Genomic DNA, 26,013 nt, shown 5'->3' with positions numbered 1-26,013 from the left:
AATACATTTGTGGTCTGCGCCTCTTATTATACGACAAAGATGAGGAAAGGTCTTCAATTAAAAAATGAACTGGGTGATTTATTATTGCTCATTGAGGGCATTGATTTGCGATGCGATTTACTCCTAAAATTGTGTGATATGAGTAAATCAGTCCTCTTAAATCTCAAACAAACTTTTTCTAGTGGGAAAGTCCATGCCTGTAAAGGAAACGGTTTTTGCACGCCATTGTTTTTGAATTGAAAGACCGTTGCTTGGGGAAGTCCTTTGGAACACTTGCACATATTTTCCATGTTGTTGTTTTTAAAACTTTTAATTGAGGATTAACCGTCACTGATCTTTTTTTGGACAAATATAAACTGTAAGCAAATACCCTCAAAGGGATTATGTAAAGGTCGCCACAACAATATTTATAGTTTTAATCTGTAAAAAAGGTCACATGTATGGGGAAATATTGCAAATATTTCAATAGAATTTTAGAGCATTAATTAAGTCACAAAGTGTTTTGCAAATCCTTTTACAACATCATCATTATCTTAAGGGCGGAGACATATATATCTAACAATAATGTTTTATTTTTTGGTAAGGATTTGGACGATAAAGATTATCTTTGTAAAACAAAATAATTTTTATGAATGGATTGTTATGTCTTTTATTACGCCAACTTTAGTTGATTGACTACAAGTTACTGAAAAGGGAATTTTACAGCTTTAACTGATCTCTTTGTCATTTAAAGTGCTTCGCAAATCCATTTACAGCAAAATCATCATTAAAAGGGTGGAAAGTTCAATAATGTATTATTTTTGGTAGAGGATTGCGTGATGAAGATCATCCTTGCAAAGCAAATATATTTGTTATACAAAGCAGTTGTAATTATCATATGCAAGTTTTTGGATTGTTATGCCCTTAGTTACGCCTCCATATCTAAACGACTGCAACCCTTAAGGCAGAAACAATAAAAGAGGATTAACAGTCAATACTGTTAAGCAGACAACATTTTGCAATGATACCGTAAGCAGGTAAACGCCTCTAACGCGAACAATGATCGCTATTATTTTTACCTGTTCATTCTAACGACTCGCCCCAGCAGAAAATAGTATATAAACTGCTGAATTTTGCACCAGATTATCACAACGATTTCAACAAGTGAGACTTCAACTACAACACAAAAACCGAAAAGTCTTAACTTGGACCCTACAACAGTAAACCAAAATAAGAAGAAGACTTCTTCAACGTTATCGAAAGCCTCATCGATCTAAGTCAATACTTTCTAACAAAAAAAGATCCAATGGAAACTTTGAGATATGGTAATGACAGTCCTCCCCCACCGCCATACAGAAGCGCTCGAATGAATTTAGGCATCTTTAGAGATATGCAACGTCCGGAAATTGTTAATTCCTCGATACCAATTTGGGACGTAAAGCTGACAAATGAAGAGTCAGCAGATGCCACCAGCAGAACAGAAATAACTTGCGAAAGATTGCCATCCATCTCACTGTTCGCTGTTGGGGAACCTATTGATATTAATTCTCCGATCGACGAAGATTCCCTTACTTTGGCGCCGACTTATTCGATGTACAACGATGCTTATGGTGGTGGAGCGCAAGCGATGGAGAATGCATATACCGAAGAATTGGAACCAGTACCTTGGATTGCTGCATCTCATGCCACTCACTCTTATCTTTTTCCTGCTACAAATCACAGTGTGCAAGATGAAGTTTTAAATTAAAAAATTTGTAAAAAAAAACTGACCAAAAATTTAAATAAATAAAAAATTATTAAATGAAATATGCTCTTTTTTATTTATATTTAATAAATATAACTTTTCTAGAAAGAAAAATATTATATTGTTGATGAGGTAAATTCTGTTGAGCAGAATAATAGGCCATGACCTCATGCTTAGGCATTGTCAGTCAATCAAGAGAATGATTGAAAAGCCTAAAACATTCATTAGAAAATAATAAAAGAGGAAAATTTAATGCAAAATAAACGCAGTAGAGAACTGGTGCTCAGAAACTCTTACATTGCGCATTGTTTTGTTCGCTCATGTTCATTTATGAAAATTTACCTGATGTTCCGCCTTGCTGCGCGCTATTCTTGGTTTACGAAGCAGAAAAACATATACATATGAGCTCATAGTAGTAAAACTGTTCTCTGCTCTTGAACTCACTCAGTTTCTGAACACTGTTTTTGCATTTTTAATGATAGATGAAGGAATATCGATCAACCAAAACATAAAAAGTCTGCATGAAAGGTAAAGGTGAGTCAATGATGTTCTCAGGGAGAAATAATGTATTAACATCATCTGTACGATTAAATCATTATGAAGTACTCAAATGGATTCTCTTAGAAACATGAATCGTATCATCTTAGGGAACTTCGTAATACCCAAAATAACACTTCTATAAAAATATAAAAACAAACTATTTAGACCTTATTACCTTGATATGTCACACTCTTCTCTAAAAATCAGTCCTCCTAACACATAAACACCCAGACTAGATGAGAATGCTTCAATGCAATTTAAATTTTGTTTTAATATTTTTTAATAGTTAACTTAGTATGTTAAAATTGCATAAAATCCAATTGGTATAAATACGAAAACATTTTCGCTAAATCATCATAACAATCTCAACTACTGATACTGAAACATCTACGACCTTTACATTATGGCCTTACACGCGACCAATAATATGTATTTCAAAGACGATAATATTGAAACGATAGACCTAACATCTGATTTACAGCCCTTAGTGGAGTCAACAGAGAGTGTTTTACATAATTTGTCTGAAATAACAAATAGCCTTCAATCACAGTCACTGAATTGTCATCCACTGAAAGCAGAGAAGGCGCGATCATCGATAGCAGAGCTTCAAATAAAACGTCGAAAAGAGTTTCAAGACAAATTCAATTCACTTGTAAAGCGGTCAAAACACGACAAAAGCGTGAAGACAGTCGGGAAAGAGAGAACGCTAAATGAAGCGAAAATACCATTGGTAGAGATACCAAAGTGTGCGCTGGAAAACTTTGCATCAAGAGAATGTGACACCACTGATGCACTTTTGGGATTCCATAATATTAAGAAAGAGCCAGAAGATGAGCTAAATCCAACAAATTTGCGTATGGAACTGGAATCAGGTTTAGAAGATTTCGCATCAGTTGTATGCAATCCAACGGGTATCAGCAAACCGGATAACAGCAATAATATAAAATCCTTTATTAAAGAGGAGCCAAGCGACGAATTTGACGTATCAAATACGAGTACCTTACCTTCTGGAGATTCGCTACCCGAGACATCATACAATTCGTTACTGCAACAAGAGACTTTTCGAGCTTATGTCGAAAATTGTATTAATGCTGCCAATAACGAGGGCTCGTCTGATTTGGAATTGGGACCGAATGGAACACGAGTATTGATAAAGGATTTGCGACAAGTGAACTGGACGGGTGTATCTGTTGCCACGCGAAGTCTTTTGAATTTCCTATTCGACCGCCAAACTCTTGGCACACACACTTTAAGCGGCAAACCTTCGCCCGCTTTGCTGTATCATGACTACACAGCTAAAGGTCAATTAGATCCCTTTAAAATCAATGATTTAATATATTTTATGAAACGGATATTTAATTGCTCCGATCGCGAAATCCGTAACGCAATAACAAGGAAATGCGCTTATACCGCAAAGACTTTAAAAAAATGAATAATTTAAATCAATTAATTCAAATTTAATTTTTTAGAATACCTTGAATACGTAATATGTATGTAAGTTGTCATATATGGATGTAGGTATAATTTTAGTAGTTATTATTATATGATTAAATTGTCAAAAAATGTTTATGTAGAAAAACAATTTAGATACGATGTTCCAAAAGAATTTGAAAAATGTTTCGGAGAAGAACCCTCATTGTCATAGTGTTGTTTAATGTTTGACATTAATTTTGTTTCTAAGTATTTGTTTTTATTTCAAGTATTAATATTCAGATAAAATAACATAATGTAATTTAATTAAATATACCCCTTTGTTTTGCAAAACTTAATAACAGTTTAACTGATATTTCTGCCACAGAAATCATAGAAGTTTGATTCACAAACTTGGTCTCTAAACACAGACACGACAGATTTGTCTATAATTTTGTGAAAGAATAATTAGCGATAAACTTTAGTTATTGTCTTGACCTTCAACTTGGATTAATATGTTATGAAATGCCCATATATATTTATATATTTCCTTTTACTTAACTTAGTCCGAGGTTATATTTATATTTTCCGACGTTTAAACTCTTATTTTAATATAATAAATAGATTAGATCCTATAATACATTTATGGTTTGCGCCTCTTGTTATACGACAAATGGAAGTCGTGGATTTATTATTGCTCATCGAGGGCATTAATTCGCGAGATTCAATTTACTCCTAAAATTGCGATATAAATAGGACTGACGGCTTACGGTTCAAAACAATATTGCAGTTTAGGCCTCTAAAAAATTTTGTTCTAATGGAAAAATCCATGCTTGTAAAAAAAAAAACGATTTTGGTGGGGTTTTTCAAAATTGCCCGCCATAGATTTGCAATTAAAATACCGTTGCTTGGGAAATTCCGTAGGAATACTTGTGCACATTTTCCGGGTTGTTTTTAAAACATAGAATTGAGAATTGACCTTCACTGATCGTTTCATGAAACAATAATCGTTTAGCAAAACCCTCAAGGAGATTATGTAAAGGTCACCGCAGTTTTCATCTGCGAAAAAAATTCAACGTTTTAAAAATGCTATAGTTTATATTTTAGTTAGGGGAATTCATGATGTATGAGAAAATTTTGCAAATATTTCAATAGAATAGTATAGTCATTAAAAACAAATTTTAGGGATTTAATTGTGTAATATTATTTTTTATTATTGAGTCGCATCACAAGTGTTTTACAAATCCTTCAACAGCATAATCATTATACGTAGCATAATCAATAATGCGTATTTTTGGTAGAAATTTGGATTATTTTTTATTAATGTACTGTTATGTCTTTTATTACGCCTTCTTTAGTTAAATGACTGCAAGGTACTGACAGAGGAATTTTAGTGCTTTAATTGATACCTTTGTAATTAATTTTAAGGCACATAGAAAGTGATTCGAACATTATTTTACAGTGTAATCATTAATTATAGGGTGCAGGCATAGCAAACTTCAATAATGTCTTATGTTTGGCAGAGGATTGCATGATCAGTTGTACAGTATACTCTCGAAAAGTAAATCGATTGGTATTTTGGGTAATTTACTTTTTCGAATAATTTACTTTTCCAAATATATACATAAATTATCTGTTTTTATAATAGTAAATGCATTTTTAAACTTAAAAAATTCATTCATTTATTTGCTTCAATAAAACATATGGATTTACATGAAAAACATATTTACATTTACATACATACAAATGTATTTACTATGAAGAGAAAAAATCTTGAATATTCTTTTGTTTTTTTTTTTCTTTTGCAATATATTTTCTGACCATTTTTGTACGACAATTCAAAAAGTCTGACACCTGTTTTGCATCGTTTTCATTTTTAAACCAGTGGATCAAGTAGGTAGGAGAGTTTATTTACTAAAAATACGCGGTAAACAAGAGAGTAAGTGTTTTTGCAACATCGTAAAAAACGCTGCTTTCTTCGTTTCGAACGTTTTATCACACTCTCTGAAAAGTAAATTAAAAAATTTACTTTTTCGAGGTGCATGTGTAATCTTAAAGGTGATTAACTTTTCCGCGATTATTTACTTTTTGAGAATTTACTTTTCGAGAGTACACTGTAATTATCAAGTGCATAAATTAAGACTGTTATGTCCATAGTTTCGCTTTCGACTGCAATTCTTAAGAAATTGAACAGAAACAATAAAAGAGGCTTAACAGTCAATAATGTTAAACAGTCGCCATTTTGCCCACGATACCCTAAGTAGGTAAACGCCTTTATTGCGAAACAATGGCCGCTAGTATTTTTTACCGCATTGTTCTACCGACTTACCCCGGCTGAAAATAGTATATAACTGCTGAAGTTTGCACCAGATTATCACAACGATTTCAACAAGTGAGACTTCAACTTCAACTACAACACAAAAACCGGAAACTATTAACTATGGACTCTACCGCAGCAAACCAAATGCTTCAAAAAGCAGAAGAAGACTTTTTCAACGTCATCGAAAGCCCCATCGATCTAAGTCAATACTTTCTAACCGAGATGGACCCTTTGGAAACTATGAGATATGGTAATGACAGTCCTCCCCCACCGCCTTGCAGAAGCGCTCGAATGAATTTAGGCATCTTTAGAGATATACAACGTCCGGAGATTGTTAATTCCTCGATACCAATTTTGGACACCAAACGGAAACGGGACATTGAAAAGGGTGATGGCACAACTTTGACATACATCAAGAAACGTATGGCATCAGAAGAGGAACGAAACCGTACTGAAACAGTCTCAAATGAAGCGTCAGCATCTGCCACCAGCGGAACAGAAATAACTTGTGACAGATTGCCATCCATCTCACTGTTCGCTGTTGGGGAACCTACTGATATTAATTCTCCGATCGACGAAGATTCCCTTACTATGGCGCCGACTTATTCGATGTACAACGATGCTTATGGTGGTGGAGCGGAAGCGATGGAGAATGCCTATACCGAAGAATTGGAATCTGTACCATGGATTGCAGCGCCTCACGCCACTAACTCTTATCTGTTTGCTGCTAGAACGCAAGATGAAACTGAAATTCCTATTTGGTAAAAGTAAAATTGATTCAAAAAATATATATAAAAAGAAAAAAAAAAAATTGAATAAATACAAAATGATTAAATCGTATAGAAATGTTTTTATTAAATATAATTTTGGTGGTTGAATGCTTTTATGGCTGGAAGCATATTCTGTCGTGTTGACTCTGGAGCTTGTGAAACTGCCTCTTGCATCGCTAAGTCTCTGGGAGAGTAACGCTCAAAACTAGCTAGTCGAGAATGGTGAATCGATGACAGCTCTACTCACATTTTCGAAAATTATAGAATTCTGCAAATGTTTGTTTAATTTGACGCCATGAAAGTCGGATGAACATTTCATATATGTATATGTGTTCAACAAGAGCTCCTTCCAAGCGTGTCTAATTGCAAAAGTTTTCATTTATGAGATTTGATTAGAAGTGTGCTGGTAACTTCAAACAAAGAAAATAAGAAAAGCGAACAGTCTGCAAGAGCCAATATTTAGTGTAAAGCCAAGACTTGTGAAGATTAGACATAAAGATTACCTAAAGCGAGCACAGACACATAAAGGTATGTGAGTTTAAATGTATGAAATGGCAAATCTTTGTGTGAAACGCTTGAATGCACAGATTTACACTTCCAGAAAGGAGCAAATATCTTTTCGGAATAAACTTTGGCAAAACTAGAAAATACATAAAAAATTTATTAAGTCTGACACTATTGCATGTCAGCGGTTGGTCGCTGGATTGTTTGCTTGTCAAATCACACGTCCAGCATAGCTTGCTGACAGCCACCGCCAGCATATTATCGCTCATTCTCCACAGCATTCATTCGCATTCGCATAAAAGCGAAATGTCGAAGTAGACAAGTGAAATTTATTTAAGCATGAATTGACAGCTGGACAAATTGAATTTTCAAATGCAAGTGCTGGTGATGCTGGCGGCGGGCAGACTGCTCCTTGGTGCGCCGCGGGCCGGCGTGTGAAGTATGCGCAACTGACTGCCAGCGCCGGCGAATAAGATGAATAGAATTCATTGCAAATCGGACAAGCTGAGATGACTGGATTGGCGGCACATCAGACATTCTCATAAAACTAAAATTTTCCATCATCAATTCATGCTTGTTTGTGGCATTCAAATCAATGGCGCTGCAACAACAACAATAACTAACCAATTCTCTCACTTCGGTCTGGAGAATAGAAGATTTATGTGACTGTCATGAAAGTAGCATCAAAAGCAAATTTTTTGGTTAGTAAGTGTAAGGGAACTCTAGAGCGTAGTAGTCTATAAAATCGATTTGTGGCCCAGACGATTGTTTGTTTTGCGGTGTGTATGACTTGATTTATGTGTGAGAATTGAGTTAAACATTTAATACAAAATGACAATTTACTACTTGCGAGTGGCACTCTCTCTCTCTCTGATCTGTAAATGTCCATCTCTTTATTTTTTGTTGTAGTATAAAGCGCATTCTTTTTCAAATATTTTACGGCTGAATTCTGATTTCAGCATATTTTTTACACTCGACAAGCGAGGCTGTCTGGTGCAAGAATATGTATTAAAAATCTATAAGCTGTTCCAACTAAGGTTGAGTTTCTTTAGTGGTTTACTTTAGTTTACAATTGTCCAGTAAAAGAAGTTATAATGCCAATATTGCACTTCAATCGAGTTACAGCTTGTACTTATCTTCAAACTTCAGTCATGACTCTGACATGGAAATTTTAAATCAGTTTTACTACTCTGCCATAACCATAAACCATAACATTTTCCAAATGATTTTTAATAACTTAGTTTTTGTGAGAGCACAATGTACCTAATGATGACTTAGGTGCGGCCGCTTTTGTTCAGGTACCCTCCCTTTTCAGCCAAGTTTTTTAAATATCGTTCGATCTCTATATAAGACCGGTTTCATGAAGGTCTTTAAGATTATGAAGGGTTCATTTAGGTCCGTAGAGAGATTTTCAATATACGTTTTAGTTTTATTTGCCCACAAAGTTTCCGCAATCGACTGGCGTAGACACCGCAGTTACGCGGTTATAGCCGAGTCCAAAACAGCGCGCCACGTATCCCTCCTTCTGGCAGTTTGGCGGTCGAATACTTTCAGAGCTGGAGCACTTTCATCCATTCGAACAACATGACCTAGACAGCGTAGTCGCTGTCTTTTTATTCGCTGGACTATGTCTATGTCGTCGAATAACACATACAGCTCATCGTTCCATCGTCTGCGGTATTCGCCGTTGCCAATGTTTAAGCGACCATAAATCTTCCGCAAAACCTTTCTCTCGAAAACTCCTAGTGCCGTCTCATCGGATGTTGACATCGTCCACGCTTCTGCACCGTAAAGTAGGACGGGAATGATGAGAGACTTAGTTTTAGTCTTAGTCTATCAAATAAAGAATTTTCAATCCTCTATAAGGCAGTACGGTTATGAACATTTGAATTTGAGGAAATAAATCCGCCGCACTAAATCCACAAATTTATTAAAACTCAATTTGTGTTGAGTCATAATCATCCCTAATTGCTTTGTAGCTCTAACTCTATAGTGTCTACTGAACTTTTCGTAATATTTTACTTTCTAATTTTGATTATTATTTTTTTCCAAAAACTTTAAGCTGCTGAGTCATGGTCTCTGGCGACGCATACGCCAACTACTCATCCACTCACCCACTCACCGCGTGCCGTCGCTTCTTTGTGACTCGCCAACAATGTTTGGCCGGCTACACTTTGCATTATTTCCACGTTGCTGATTCATTAATTCGACGTTTTATCATAGTTTCCAGCATAGCTCAAGCGTGAAATGCGTTTGCATTTGCAACATTTGTTATAAGTCTACAAAGTATGCGTGCCTTACCGTGTGTCCTGCCATGGAGCCGAACCGGAGAATACAATGAAAATGAATGGTATGGCATTTGCCTTGTGGCAGTAGTGCTAAAGTGCCAACAACAACAACAAGTGGTAGTAGTGACTGCTCGACTATCAACGCTACTAATACTACCGCAAATAGCCGGCGGCAGAGATAGTACAAATAGTGAAATTAGCAGAAGTGTATTGTGCGACAACAACAATAATACCAACAACAATGATAAATGAAATCAAAACAACAATTGGAATGACAGTCTTAAACTGCTCATACTACGCAGTGCTGGCGCATATTTCGTGAACTCCACTCCACTGCGCTCCTCTCCTCACTCGCAGGAAATTTTATTATTCTCGCTATTGCAGGCAGCTGTAATACGCTTACAAAGCTGGCATTGCCATTTGACATCGCATTGCTCACGGCCAGATTTAGTAGATTTGGACATTACCATTGGCAGTGGCGAGTGGTGGAGTACCGTTACAGCGGCGCTGCAAGCAGTCAGGCAGCAGAGTCGCCGGGTTCAGTTCGGATGAGCTCTGCTAACGCCTTTTGCGCTAGTTCACTTCCGCTTTGGCTGTGCTTCATCCAGCTTTTACGAGTTTGGCTATTTTTACGACTTCTATCGAAATACCACGCGTCTACGTTGCGAGCTCGCCTTCATCTTGCGTTCATTCGTCCGCCGTGCGCCGGCATACGCTCGACTGCTTGACGTTTGCTGCACATTTTTCGGGTGCAAAGCGGAAATCACTTTAATGCAATTGAGCTGAAATTGCTGTGCGCATTTCCATTTCGTCGTGCTTGCCGCATTGCCATTGCCGGCGGCGAGCTTTCGCACAATACTACAACTGATTGAAAAATGAATAAGTGAGTGATGAGCGCGTAGTGTGCGATATGCGAGATAAAGTTCGGACGGAGTGTATGTAGCTTTGTTGGGGTGGGTCTCAACAAATAACGGAGTGTTCTTTGCTGCGAGGATTGTCGAAATCTGAGATAATTAAGGCGGTCCAAAGCAACGAGGCCAAAGTTCAAACTTCTTCATAGAGACTTGATTTCTCCATCATTTACCACTTCAAAATAATTTATAAATTTTGCTTTGGGTTAATCAGAGCTCTGACTTCTATTCGACACGGTTAAGGGTCTGCAAAGAGTTTCATGTTTTATCAGTGATATCCTCGGGTGCAGTGATCGGGTAAAGGTCTTAAGAAAAAGTTTTTTCTTTTAAGAACCACCCTGCTGTACATATAGTTGTTAGTTGAGCGGAATGAAACCCGTCTCTTCCGCTCTGACAATGGTCGTAATTCTAAAACATTGAAATATCTTATAAATGGATTAGTCGTATGAAATGAAGAGACAGAAGACACGAAGATTAGTGTGAGTGTGCAAAAATGAAAAAAAAAGGAATTGAAATGCAGTTCCAAAGGATATGCATTCGTCGCGCGCTTAACATCCGTTAGTTTTCCGCTGGAATTTTTTGTTTGTCTTTCATCTCATTTTCGGTATATTTTGTTTTAACTCAGTTATACGCTGTTGCTGTCATTTAAATTGCTATTTCTGTGTTGCTTTTATTGTTGCTGCTATTGGTGATCTTATCAGCTTCTAATTCAACAGAGTGCTGAAATGTTCGCACAAAAGTAACATTGTATCCCTACATTACAGTAGATTCGTATGTAACTGCACACTCCTCGCGATTGTACTCGCTCGAATGACAGCTTACAAAGTGAATGACAATGAAAAATAAGCTCCGTTACTTTGTAAACGACCACAGTATTAATTTGAATTGTCATTTTCAATCGAATTTAGAATTCTCTTACCAAAATGGTATATCGAATGACTGTCACCGGCAGTAAGATTAAAAAATGTCAGTTTTTTGTGCTCCTCCTTGTTGTTGTTCTATTTCACTTTGCTGCAAATTGGATTTTTAAGTACTTTTAAGTATGCACTTAATGCAAAGTGGAAACATATAAAGCAAAAAAATGCAAAAATAAATTGCATTACAGAATTTCTTATTAGTCAAAGTGCTAGATAATCTGATATATGGTGCAAAGTTATTCTTTTGAGGGATCAAATTATTTAATTGCGCTGGCAGATAACGCTTGTTGGGAACTCACATCATTGTATTACTGACTATTGTGGTAGTTGTAGTGTTAAAGTAACAGTATATTGATTGTGCGGAGGTTGGATGAACTCAAAGAGCGACCTTCCTCCATTGGTTCACAATGAAAATATGCTAAATAGTACCTGAACTCAGCTATATTGGGTAATATAAACCGGAAAGACTTCTTCTAAGTATCTAAAACACATCCTATTTATCATGTAGTTATCTATTTTTTCTCTACAAAACTCATGAAGGGAACTCATAATAACATAGTCGTAGCTAGTTCTGGAAAGAGCTGACCTTACAAGTCACTTAAACCATATATGAGGAGAGTATCTTATAGACTTTTAGAAAAATTATGTAATGGATTTTATGACCAAAAAAGAACAGAAGAACAGAGCCAAGTATGGTGTCACAATGAACCTCCTAAAGGCCTAGGTGCGTCGCCAGACAACCACTACATCTAATCTAACCTATAGATGGTCTACTTGTAAATCAGATATCATATCACTATCGTTCCCTACAATCAATATCCATATTTCTAAAGAATCGATCTCTAACAACAAATTATTATGAAATCAATCACATAACTGCTGACAATCCACCAATCAGTCAATATATACTCTATGAAACGTTTCTCATTTCCCCCACTGATTTATTGTGTTTTTGATATTTCCTTGCAGGCTGTCATTATGAAGATGTCTACTTGGGATTGTGCTGGTCACAGCGTTAATACCACGCCAGTGTCATGCCACATATATGCACGTGCAATTTACAACAAGACCGTGAGCGTCATTAATTACAATTTCAAAGATGAGGCCGCCAGCCATGCAAACAGCCGCGTTGCAGCCGAATAATGAGTTGCACAACGACACACAGCGACAGCGATTACTACAACAACAGAGCGTAACACAGCTACAACAGCTACCGCTACACTTGCGACAACATCAGCCACAACAGCTTCAGCTACAATTGCAATTCCAACAACAACAACCGCAAACCACTCCACTGACACTACTCAACCCGACGAGTTACGAACCAACAGCGGCAGCGACTACAGCGCAACGCAACAAATACTACTTTGAGCAACACGAGTTCACAGTTGATAAACCGCTAAATTTCGTTGCAACCACAACAACAACAACAGGGTCAGCGAAAGAGGCAGTGAATCTGAATGCACGCCGCAGCTCAGCAACATTTGCAGCCGCGTCCATTAGACTACCCGTAGTCGTCGATGAGACGTCCAGACAGGAGCAATTACTGCAACGCCAACACGTACAGCCACAAGCGCAAGTGCCGCCGCAACCGCAGCGCGCCAGTCTTGATTGCATACAATTGCTGGACTTGAGCACTTCTCCGCCACATGAGCCAATCTATCCGTTGCAAGGTAGTGTGTCCACCTATTTGCCACAGCGGTCTTTAGCGGATGTGCCACCACCGCCATATCGACGCGCATCCACAGCTAGTGCGGCACCAGTGCCAACGCATCGCACCTCCTACGCTAGCCAGTATTCGCGCTCCTCGTCGAGTGAGGACGGTTCGATAGGCGGCGTTAGCGCAGCCCCCTACTCGAACGCATACACGCGCGCCAACAGCGCATTCGATGACGCGGCTGAGCATTTCATAATCAACTTTCCAGCGGCAGATTCACCTTCGCACAATCAAAACGATTGTGTTATAAATTTGCCGCTCTCCGAGACCGAGCCGCTGCTAACGAACATCGAAGCCACCGTTGCGGATAAGCAGCGCTCCATACGTTTGCCGAAGAGTAGTGCCTCATTGATATTCACGAAGAAGGATCTGTTGCCGCAACGTACAGCGTCTGTGGCGCCCTATCAGGCGGCAAACGCGAATAATAATTGCGCAACTCAACAAAAACAACAGCAATCGAAGCAGCCGAAACGTAATCAACCGAAGCAACAAAAACAACAGCAGCAGCAACAACAACACCTGCATCATAGTCTGAGTTTGCGCTCCGCTAACGAGTACGCCACGCGCAAACCCGTCAAGCATCTACCGGCTTCATATCAGCAGCAACCGCAACAACAACAGCAGCGTCGTAGTTTACAATTAAATTACAACAACAATCTGGTAACTACATCCACGTGTTGTAGCGCGAACAACAACTACTGTAGCAGCGGAACGGGCAAGGGTGTCAGAGGCCCGAACGCCAGCAGCGGCGTTGGTGGCAGCCAGAGTGTTGGTCCTGTTCTGCATAAACATCACCAGCCGAGCGCTGGTTTGAACATCTCAGTGCCAACAACAGAAGCACAGCAACAACATCAACAGCAGCAGCAATCCGGTCAAATTAACACAAACACGGCTGCGACAACGCGCAAGCAACACGCGTACTCTTGGTACGCCCCCGTCTACACTGCACTCGAGGAGGAACTGGAACAAGATTCTAGGGTAAGTAGTTCGATACTAGTAATAATAGTTCCAAGTTAATTGGGAGGATGAAGCCATGTATTTGCCTTATATAAAATCCGTTCCCATGATAATCGGGTCATAAACGGAACGGACCCTGATTTATATCCGTCTGTAAACACTGTAGCATATAAAAATTATTTGGGGATCATTTTCCACCGCTAAATCAAATACTAGCTCGAATATTTTGTCGGTACACAGTTTGTCTACATTTGAGATGGTCCTAAGACATGCCACTATTCCAGTTATCTCTTTCAAAATCGATGAGATATCAATCTCTCATTCACAAGAGAGTTATTGTGACAGGTTAGATACTTAGGTAATGGCCCTACCAAGTCCATAATTTAAAATTTTGATTATCTGTTTTAAAGTCAGACGATACTTAGAGATCAACCCGAAAGCCAGATAGTTTTCCAACACTAAAGTTTTGAAATTGAACTTCATAACAAATTTCAAAACAGAAATAAAAATCAAAATAAATATGTAAACAAACAGTATTGAATTTTATACCGTTTCATGTCAAAATTATTAAAATTTATTTCTGCATTGTTCCTTACACATGCAGGATTCTTCGCCAATCCACAACCTGGCCAACACAAAGAAGCAACACCTCAACCACTATCAACACCAGCGGTCCTCACACAACTCCTCGACGGCGGCCGACAATGAGACTGTTGCGTTGCTAGAGACGCGCAACCAAGTCAACATACAGGCGCAGCTGCATGCGCAGGCCAACAGCCACGCCCACACGGGCAAAGACGGCATCGGCATTAGTGCTGTGGGTGGCGGCAACGGCGTTGGAAGTGGCAGCGGTATCGGTATTGCGCGCACGACGAAATACGAAACGAAGCACGCAGCGCAGGTGCGACGTACAAATGGTGGCGGTCCACAAGCGCCTACAACGCTACCGCTGTCGAATGCACACAATGCCGCTATGCAGAGTGAGATGTCTGGTGGCGGCGAAAGCGCAGAACAAACAACAGCAGCGCCGGTGAATGGCTACGATGGCGAGGTTGGGCTGACGAACTCATTGAGTGGCACATTGCCACCACGCAGGCGCATCGAGAACTTCTTAAAATCACTGGTGGGACGCAAGTCGTCGAACGCGCGCAGTAATAGCGGCAACTCGATTAACGGTGTTAATGTGGATGTTGTGAATTGTCGCGCAGAAAATATTGTGTCGCAACAGCCTATGCCCTCATCGCCGGAGATAACGATTACGCGAACACCGTCGGATCAGAATATGGTGCTGTTGCGCGACACATCCCAGCGCGGGCGTCAATACAAGCAACAGTTGGTGGCGGCGCAGGAGCAGCGCAAAAGTGGTGATTGCGGTGGCGATAAGTTGACCGTGAACGGTGCAATGCAGGGCAGCACATCGTCGCTGAATGTGGTGCAGCAGAAGCTGTGGAATATCATGCGGCGTGAGGGCAGCGCGGCTAGTTTGTACAACGAGAAGTCGCACTCGATAGTGCAGTATCGCGGCCTGCGCAAGTGTGAGACTGTGTTGGCGCTGACGCGGCAAACCAACTCCTTGTGCTCGCCCATCTTTGGTGGCAGTGCGGCAGCGCATGTAGGCGCTGGTGGCAGAAATAACGGCGGTGGTTGTAACAACGGTAGTGGTGGTGGTGTGGCGCGGCACAATAGTTGTAGCGCCGGCGGTGGTGGTGGTGCATGCGGCGGCGGCAGCGGTATGCGGCGCACACACACCACTGGTAGCGGGATCTTCAGCGCAAGCGGCGTGGAACAAATACGCCCATTAAATAGGCTGCGAAACAGCGTGACGAGCATTAATGCCGGTGCGACATGCTCGCGCTGTTCGAGCTTGCTATCGCTGGCTGCTTCCGGTTCACGCTACTCACTCAATGTAGCGCCGAATGCAGGTGTAGCCGGCGGCGCGTTCGTACCGCATACTACCACACAAATGCCCGCATCCGCTTCACAACAACAGCTGCAAGCGCTGGCAGCGACGCTTGATTACAAGCCACCACCACACTCATCGCAACAACATCAACAACAGCGCGAACGCAAAATTAGCAACGTAAGCAGTAGTCAGTTAAATAATAGTAGTAGTAATTATATTGTATTAAGTAGTAATCGCAATGCTGATACCACTGTCGTCGAGCACAATGCCGGTGGCAGCGGTGCCGGCAACAGCAGTGGTAATTGTTCCCGTAAAAGCTCGGCTGATGCGCCAAGTACGCAGAGCGCGAGCAGCATCACACCGCCGTCCAATATGACCACGGCTACGCTCACTTCAAGCATCACATCGCCGCATGCCGGCAGCACACCCACAACACCCGTAGCCACCGCTGCCACAACAACAGCTCTCGCTACAGTTGCAGCAAGCGTAATCGCAGCAGATACACTAGTAATCACACCCACCGCCAACGCCCCGCAAGCAACGTTCACCATGTCTTCGTACACGGCCAACACTAGCAACAGCAACAGCAACACCTCAGGCATACTCGTCGATCTGCCGTCATCACCGACCTCACCCACATCGGCCGCTTCGTCGGTCGGCACACCATGCACCTCCGCTTCCTGCTCATCGGCCACTACGCCCGCACCCACCTACGCATTGCCGCCAACATCGCAAACATATCCCTTCACCATCACCTCTCTGCTGGCGATGTCAAAGACAACAATGGCACGCGATGCTGGTGGTGGCCGCCGTTACAGTGGCGGTGCGGATGACGATGATGCTGCTATGACGATAAATATATCGCCTGCGTGCAAAGCTAACACGGACATTGTCGACCCCAGGCACTATACAGCTCCGGTAGCAGCAGCACAGCCGCTGAAACGTTTCGAACCCTTCACATGCAAGTTGTGTTTGGTGGATGTGGAAACGCAGGAGGAGGCCACCACGCTGCAGCAATGCGGTTGTGAATTCTGCACTGAGGTGAGTACGACCGTATATTAATTTCAAAATAGTTCTGTAAAAGAACTGAAACTATAATATTCTCTTTGTCATATATTGAATATATGGAACCCAAGGTTATTGTATTTGTCCTGATCTAAAGAAGAAGTTAAAGACAGCATGGGCTATTCGATAGTCTATTATAGACTCTTATCTATCTTTGTGTTAAACAATCGAAGAGTTTATCTATCTAGTCTATCGTAGTACTCTTCTTTATGAATATTTGTAACTCTCTCTATGTTAGATCTGTCTCTTGGAGTCGCAGCTAGTGAAGAGAGATCTCTGTGAAAGAATACCATTCTTTCGTATGAATGAGATCTGAGAGTTTTCGCTTTCACTTTTGGCAGACGCCACGTCTTTAGGATGATATCTAGTGTAATGCATTGAGCTCAGAATACCCAACAAAAGCAGCTTACTGCTTTTTGGCAATGACTCAGCCATATTTCACGCTGCATCTTCCGCCAAATCAGCAGACCTCTGCAGTCCCACCTCACACCGCTAACCATTACATATGGATTTAGCTACGGTTCATTGACCAAAGTCGTCCTAGAGCTTGCGGCGTATGACAACCTCTCCCGTAACCACAACAACATAAGCCAACGCCAACGCCAAATTTCGCTTGTTTGTCCGACTTGCTGTCAGTTGCATTTTCGCTGATTCCACTAGCAAACAGATCTATATATATGAATGTAATCATAGTGGAACATCCACATAGGTATGTTCACCCGTTAGCTGCCACATGTGTGACCCCCATCGCATATATTACGAGCAAGTAATTGTTGTTGTTTATTTGTGTGAGCGCTGTGCATACAAACGGCGTAACTGGAGTTGGCAACACTAGTGGGAATTTAGCTTTGCAGACATACATACAAACACATTTGGGTAGGCAAGGCAAAGCAATTTTGTAGTATCATGGTGCTTTCGTATCCGTCTGTATGTGTCTGTTGATCCTTGCGTTTGCTTGTGTGTGTGTCTGTGTCGCCAGCATTTGCTAAGCACTCGTGAATTGATGATGTCTTTCGACAATTCATCCGTGTCTCTTTTGCTCCAATCTCACCTATCTACCTGCCACTGGCAAAACAGCAACAACAACAATAGAAAAAGTAAGAGCAACAAGCATAGCTTTTGTGTGACATTAATTGCTCTTCAAGGTGCAATTAAATACGAATTTCAGCATTTCATTGTGTAGTCAGCATTCAGCATTCGGCAGCATACTCATTTCGCCATTTTCGGGAATTTTCCCTACTCGAAGTCATTGCTTATGCTCGTCTATGCTTGAGTTGTCTGACAGTTGTGTAGCATTTGCATTGGCAATCTAATTTCGTGTAAATCGTTTTGCTTGATGACTTTGTATAGCTTTTGAATGACACAATAGATTTGAAATGAATTGCTGGGATTTTGTCGTTGTGATTTGTAGTGGATGTGGCAAGCAGTTTGTTTCATTAAATGTCCTACTTAGCAACTACCGTTAGTAATACGAAGGGGTTTAATGTCGGGTTAACAGTTAGTTAAATCTGTGTGTGTCAGTTTTGCGCTCAATTGAATTTATTGTTTGACATTTTGCAATTTATTGTGATTTCCATAAGCTATTAAGCCTATTGTAGTTAAAAGGTAACTGGTCGCATGGATTTGTAATAAGACATAAATTAGGTGTCAAATTTTGTTTAGAGAGAGCAATTGGCTGTAAATATGGACTAATATTTACATATGAAAATCTATGTGAAAGCTTTAAAGAGAATTTTAAGCAAAGAAATCGGTATTTTTTAAGATTGTTTTTCAAACTCATACAATAACTTGAGATACATCGAATTTAAAACTTTCATGAAGTTTCCATTAGTGAAAAAAGCTTCCGTGAGCTTTTGTCGCGCAGAATTTAGTTTTTGCCAAATAATAGAGTAAGAGTATGCTTTGGTGGACATTTATCAAGAAAAAGGACTTCAGTTTCCTCCAGAAGTATTTTCTGATTTAATAGAAAGGAAATGCAGATTAGTATATTCTTTTTCAAAATGTTTGTTACAAAAATGTCGAGGTTATCTAGTTTGAATTTAAGTATTCAAAGTATATAGTCTCATTTTAGGAAAACTAAGTTTATGTACTTTTAACAAAACAAAAATCTGCTTATAAAAGGAGCTTGAAAATTCCTATAATCAAAATTTGGTTTGGTTAGGTTCAATGACTGATTCCCACCAGAGGAAACACACTTAGACTATTAAAGGCTTTGGGATGCCAAACATTTACCACCTCACTTAAATTTAAGACTGACCTACCATAAATCTGTTGAGGTTATATACTTCCATAACAGCTAATTAACACCGATGTACAAAAAAAGTGAGAACCAAAAAGCTTTTGCCTAGAGCTCCCAAAGGTGGGGAATTCCAAAAGGAAATTGTGAGAAGATTCTACCTCATCCTCCTCTAAGCAGCTTCTACAACTAGCGTCCAGTAAAATTTTTAGTTCAACCGCGTGAATCTCGATGGGACACTGACCTGTTAGAACCCCTATAACTAAGGAGAAATTGACTTTATTTAAGACGACGCGTTATCTACTCCTTTTGCGAAATACTTTGGGCCAAAAGGATCTTGCGACAAAACTAGTGACTGTCTATCGCTTGCTCAGTGAGGCCCATCCATCGAGTACTAAATTACAAGAGGATACTGGTGCTCCTACAGTCATTCCTTCACCAACCCCGAGCGCATAGTCAGCGAAATCAAGGCTAGCATCGCCACTCTACTATCATAGTGGAACGTTACTTTTCGGAAATATGCAGGTGCGCAGCAATAAATTCGGTGCAACATTTTATTGTAAACAGAAAAGTGTTGCCTACATTTAGGTTATTAACAAATTATGAACACCTTTTCTTTCGGTTTTAAGACTGATTATCCATAACCTTACAACTAGATTCTGCATAAATTGACGCTTACATGTTCCAACTTTATTACGTTTTGAGACACTTTTCGGATGTGTGTTTGAAAAGATTTCCGTATAATAATTTTTAAAATTTTTGTTGAAGTCATTGCATGCATCATTTTACTATCCAATCTCGTACTATGAAGAATGAAATACTTTTCTAATTTTACTAAAACCTTTTTATATTAACAATCTCAAGTGTGATTCGACCGACGCTAATATATGGTGCGTTAGTTTGGTGGAAAGCGCTAACGAAAAAGTGCCGGATTAAATCATTGGAACAGGTTCAAAGGACCTGCTTGATAGGGATAACCGGTGCTATGAAAACAGCTTCAACAAAGTCCTTGGAGGTTATCCTTGATATCCGGCCAATATCATATATCCACATATCCAAGTGAAGTATGTTGCAGCGCTTACAGCGTGTAGGCTAAAGATCTTGGGCCACTGGACCCAAATATTGCACCAATGGTGACATGGGATCATAATAAATCTTGTCACTGAACTCGGTTTGGATTGGTCCTGTGACCGGGAAACGGAGACTGTTGAGGAAATTAAACCAACATTCTCCTTCCCCAGCAGAGAAGATTGGACAAATGAAACAATCATAGATAGTACCAACGGTGAAATCTATATATTCACCGGCGGATCAAAAGGTGAAACAGGAACGGGAACAGGCTTCTTCTGTAAATACCCACACACAGAAAGAAGCTTAAAGCTAAACGACTACAATTCGGTATTTCAAGCTGAGATTGTCGGAATAAGGAAAGGCGCTAGGTGGGCCTGCACCCAGCAAACAGGTCCATCAACTTTCTTGTGGATAGCCAAGCCGCGATTAAGGCTATCCGCTGCGCCAATAAAAAGTCTCAATGCGTCAGATCATGCAAAGAGGCAATTAATAGACTAGCGGGAGAAAACTCAGTTAGCATTATCTGGGTACCCGGTCATATAGGTATAGAAGGAAACGAAAAGGCAGATGAGTTGGCTCGCTCAGGTGCAGCTGGGAATACAGTTCCCTTAAACTGTCCCAGACCTTTCAGTTCTCTAAAGCGCTGCCTAAAGCAATGGATGCTAGGGGAACAGCTCAGGTCCTGGAACATGTGCAACACGAGTCGCACCACAAAGCTACTATGGGGTATTGTTGACACTGGACAAGCCAAAAAACTTCTTACTTTAAGCAAAAGAGAACTAAGCTGTATCACAGGGTCATCACGGGGCACCTGCCTCTAAGAGGCCACCTGCAGAGACTTGGCATAGTAGAATCGGCGGAATGCAGGGCGTGCGCGGAAGATGATGAGACACTAGAGCATTATCTCTGCGAATGCCCGGCCTTCTGCCGGCCTTCTCCCATTACTCTAATCTAAGAGAAATTGGGCAGCAGGGATGGAATAAACTCAGAAACTTCGTTCAATTGACCGAGTTGTTCAGGTGACGCTTATCAGGGTACCTTCGGGGAGCACAATGGGCCTAATAATGGCCTAAGTGCGGCCGCTTGCGGTCAGGCTCTCTTCGCCTCCCTTTTCAACCAACCAACAATCTCCAACTCTTAAATAACTCGAAAGTTGTAACTCATATTTCATAGTCTCCAAGAATCAAACTAAAATTGATTGATACTCTACTCCGCGAACTTCAACAATACAGCGATTTTATTTATTACTAACGCAAATTGCAAACGGGGAAAGCAATCAACTTGCCACAATGTGCGTTGCATTCATAAGCAGTAAGAAGTGCTACAGCAGCAGCAGCAACAACAATAACAAAATTCGAGTAGCAAAAGCTTAGTTGAGCAAAACTGACCAAGCACAACGGCAGGTCGACAGCAAGAACAGCAAAACTGACTCTCTTTTCTTCATCATCATTATTGTCAACATCATCATCGTTATCATCATTACCGTGAGCAGCATGATCAAGGTAGTCAAGTCACGCTTGCACCTGGCAACACTAAATCGAACTCAATCACCCACTCCACCTGCTGATTTGCCACATTAAGCACTTCCACATTGCCACATCCCGCATGCCGTGGTAACCTTTACCTTTGCAGCGCCATTTGCGAGCATTCTCAATGCATTCCACAATCGAAATTGCAGCAATAAAATGCTACTTAAGCGCTTCTTTTTACTACAGTGCGAAGAAGAAAAGGACAAGCAGACGAAGAAAAAATAATAAAAAGAGAGAAAATCAAAGGTGGCACTCACGCAATTTCAATGAATTGCAAGAGCCAAGTGCTCGTACAATACTACCAGCACATCATTGCAGTTAAAAAGTTATTGCTGCTGTTATTGTTGTTGTTGCAGCTGCACGCACGCACACAGCACGATATTACACGCCCACACATGCAACACTCGCTTGGAATACTTTCTAATAAATATGTTAGATTTGATAATGCCCTTAACTTTACTCTACACAAATGATGATGATGCTTTGTGGCATGTGGTCATGGCTGATGGGACATGTTGCAACCTTTATTAAATTGTTATTTTTATGCTGTGCAATAAAATGTGTTATGATGTGAATGTAGGGGAATGAGAATTGGGAGAATAGAGAAAAAGTCAGAAGAAACTGGATAGGATTTCATGTCTCTTCAGCCCCCAAATATAGATTCAAATTTCTGATGGCAACAAAAAAATAATAAAGTTTTTCGAAATTTAACGAAATTATTTTCACAGAAAAAATTCAAATAATTCCATCCCAACCGGTACAAATCCCACAAATTGCACTGCCTCCTCTTCCAAGCGCACCTAAATGTAGGCTCCAATTTCCGGTTACTCTTTTGCATGCTCGACAGCAAATGGAAAATCGAGACTGCTCTAAAATTTATTAGCTCTGCACAAAGGCAAAAATTAATATTACACTGCAATTTTCACAACATTCCTGCACACACCGAGTTATTTGAGATATTAACTTGTATGCCACACAACACTACAGCGCCACACAGTGCAACCGTGTTGACTCCTCTATTTGGTTATACAGCTTTATTTGGCGTTATAAAAATGTTGTGTTGCTGCAAAGCAAAAAAATCATGAAACTAGAATATTCAACACGCAAGCAATGTGCAGCATATTTTCAGCACAAATACATGCATTCCACATATGTGCCACACACACACACACACACACCTTACTGTAAAGAACACCTTAAATAATACCGTAAACAAAGGCAGCCTGCTGTTAGCAAAGAGCTCCACTAGAGCGCTGGAGAGTGCAGTCTCTGCTGCCAAGGCAAGTTAGCTTCAGCGGGTGTCCAACCTTAGCTGTGGCGTAAAACCAAGTTTCTACAGCACCTAATGCCACAACAAATTTTTCTTGTCGACTGCCATAAATAAATTAACGCACTGACGCGCCGCAGGTGTTGGACCAGGTCAGCGTGTCTTACGCTGTGCTTTGTTAGACTTTATAGGAGTAGGATGCTTCTCTTTGATATTGTGAAGTGTGAAGTGTTTTGATTTGTGTTTGGAGAGAGAGTGTGGAAAAAAATTAGTATAATTCTAGCACATATAGTTCACATATATAAAAAACTACCGTTATGTCTTATATATATGCCATCAGTGATGATGATTTCGTAGACGTAGAGTTATAGGGTTAAGGTAAAATAACTTCATTAGGTAAAATAACTTCAGATAGTCTAGTGAAAATAGATCCAGATTTTGAGAGAGATGAAGATAGATGTAGAAAAGGAGATATGGAAAGTTATATTGATAAATAAAAATATAACAAGTAAGAAAGGGCTAAGTTCGGGTGTAACCGAACATTTTATACTCTCGCAATTTATTTATTTTACTTTATTTATATTATATAATACACAATTTGACCCACATATTCGTCATATATATTGTATAAAGTCCATTGAAAGTTGGAAACCCTAATACTAGGTTAGAAGCACCGAGGTCCTCATGTTCGATATATGGGGCCTTAAAAACCTATGGTCCGATTTCGGCGATTTTTAGAATGGGGCTGCCACACTATAAACATAGTATTTGTGCAAAGCTCTGCACCGATATCTTCACTAGTGCTCACTTTATACATATATTGTAATGTAAACGATTCAGATCGTCTTCAAAGTTCTGGTATATAGGAAGTAGGCGTGGTTGTGAAGCGATTTGGCCTATTTTCACAACATATCATTGGGATGTAAGGAAACTATTACAAACCAAGTTTCATTGAAATCGGTCGCGTAGTTCCTGAGGTATGGGCGACGCCTCGCCCATTTTCCATTTTGTAAAAAAATCTGAGTGCAGCTTCCATCTGCCATTTCTTGTGTAAAATTTAGTGTTTCTGACGTTTTTTTGTTAGTGAGTTAACCCACTTTTAGTAATTTTCAACCTAACCTTTGTATGGGAGGTGGGCGTGGTTATGATCCGATTTCTTTCATTTTTGGACTGTGTAAGGAAATGGCTAAAAAAACCACTGCAGAAAGTTTGGTTTATATAGCTCTATTGGTTACCAAAAAAATTACATCCAAATATGCCCCTTCATAGTGCGATCCTTCATACCAAATTTTATTTCCATAGCTTTATTTATGGCTTAGTTATGGCACTTTATGTGTTTTCGGTTTTTGCGATTTTGCGGGCGTGGCAGTGGTCCAATTTTGCTCATTTTCGAAAGCAACCTTCCTATGGTGCCAAGAAATAAGTGTGCCGAGTTTCATTAAGATATCTTAATTTTTACTCAAGTTACAGCTTGCACAGACGGATGGACAGACAGACATCCGGATTTGAACTCCACTCTTCACCCTGATCACTTTGGTATATATAACCCTATATCTAACTCGTTTAGTTTTGGGTGTTACAAACAACCGTTATGTGAACAAAACTATAATACTCTCTAGCAACATTGTTTCGAGAGTATACAAATAGAGCAAGAGATAGATAGTTGGAGGAAGCAACGAGATGGAGATATGGAAATAGAAAAATATAGAGATGGTGACATTTATAGAGTTAGAGACAGTGATGAAAATGGAGATAGAAACAGAAAAAACGTGCAATATAGTATTCTAAATGAAGATGGAGCAGGAGAAAGAGATGGAGATAAAGACATAGATTGGTATTGGACAGTGATAGAGCTAGAGACGTATACTGAGCAAGAGATAAAGAGAGAGTTCCATATATTTGGAAAGAATAAACTAAACAAAGGAGGATGGAGTCGTATGTAGAAGTTCACGTAAGTGAGGAAAGTTTCTGACTGCCATTCACTTGGGAGTGGCCAGGAACGATTCTTTTACATGTGGCTCAAGCAGCTCACAACTTCCGGTCTTAGACCAAGTATCCTCTGGGTAGCCAACAGACATCCGTCTGGAAGCGAGCTAAAGTGAGAAGGCGAATCCCGCTTATGCGGTTGTGCGTAGGGCTTGGGACCCACCACATAAAAACGAATAACCAGTGAATAAGAAACACAGGCCTCGGATGAGAAACCCCCCTTTTGATGACGACCACGGCAAACGTATAAAGGACTATGATTTAAGGGCATGCACCTGGAATGTCCGGACCCTTAATTGGGAAGGTGCCTCTGCCCAGCTGGTTGATGTCCTCGTAAGAGTAAAGGCTGACATCACCGCAATCCAAGAAATGCGATGGACGGGACAAGGACGGAAGAAGGTGGGTCCTTGTGACATCTACTACAGTGGCCATATAAAGGAGCGCAAATTCGGTGTGGGATTCGTGGTGGGAGAGAGACTCCGTCGTCGAGTCCTGGCATTCACTCCGGTGGATGAACGTCTAGCCACAATCCGCATCAAAGCGAGGTTCTTCAACATATCGCTGATTTGCGCCCACGCCCCGACGGAAGAGAAGGACGATGTGACCAAAGATACCTTCTATGAGCGCCTAGAACGTACCTATGAGCGCTGCCCCCGCCACGATGTCAAAATCGTGCTTGGCGATTTCAACGCTAGGGTGGGTAAAGAAGGTGTCTTTGGCACAACAGTCGGAAAATTCAGCCTCCATGACGAAACATCACCAAACGGTCTGAGGCTGATCGACTTCGCCGGGGCCCGAAATATGGTCATCTGTAGCACTAGATTCCAGCATAAGAAAATCCATCAAGCTACTTGGCTGTCCCCGGATCGAATCACTCGCAACCAGATCGATCATGTTGT

General features: G+C 40.4%; 1 protein-coding gene across 4 annotated transcripts in view; it reads left to right on the top strand.

The window, feature by feature from the left end:
* LOC105211709 (neurogenic protein mastermind) overlaps positions 1-26,013 on the top strand; it is a 299,950-nt gene that overhangs the window by 173,689 nt on the left and 100,248 nt on the right. For all 4 annotated transcript variants that reach the window (XM_054233289.1, XM_054233288.1, XM_054233290.1 and 1 more), the window contains exons 3-4: positions 12,353-14,078; positions 14,662-17,001. In XM_054233289.1, coding sequence (XP_054089264.1) covers positions 12,483-14,078; positions 14,662-17,001 — 3,936 coding nt within the window. In that variant the 5' untranslated portion in view covers positions 12,353-12,482. The remainder of the gene's footprint in view (positions 1-12,352; positions 14,079-14,661; positions 17,002-26,013) is intronic.

The sequence above is a fragment of the Zeugodacus cucurbitae genome, chromosome 6 (genome assembly GCF_028554725.1).
Source record: "Zeugodacus cucurbitae isolate PBARC_wt_2022May chromosome 6, idZeuCucr1.2, whole genome shotgun sequence".
Lineage (NCBI taxonomy): Eukaryota > Metazoa > Arthropoda > Insecta > Diptera > Tephritidae > Zeugodacus > Zeugodacus cucurbitae.
Note: the sequence above shows the minus strand (reverse complement) of the source record. Positions and strands in the feature narration are given on the sequence as shown.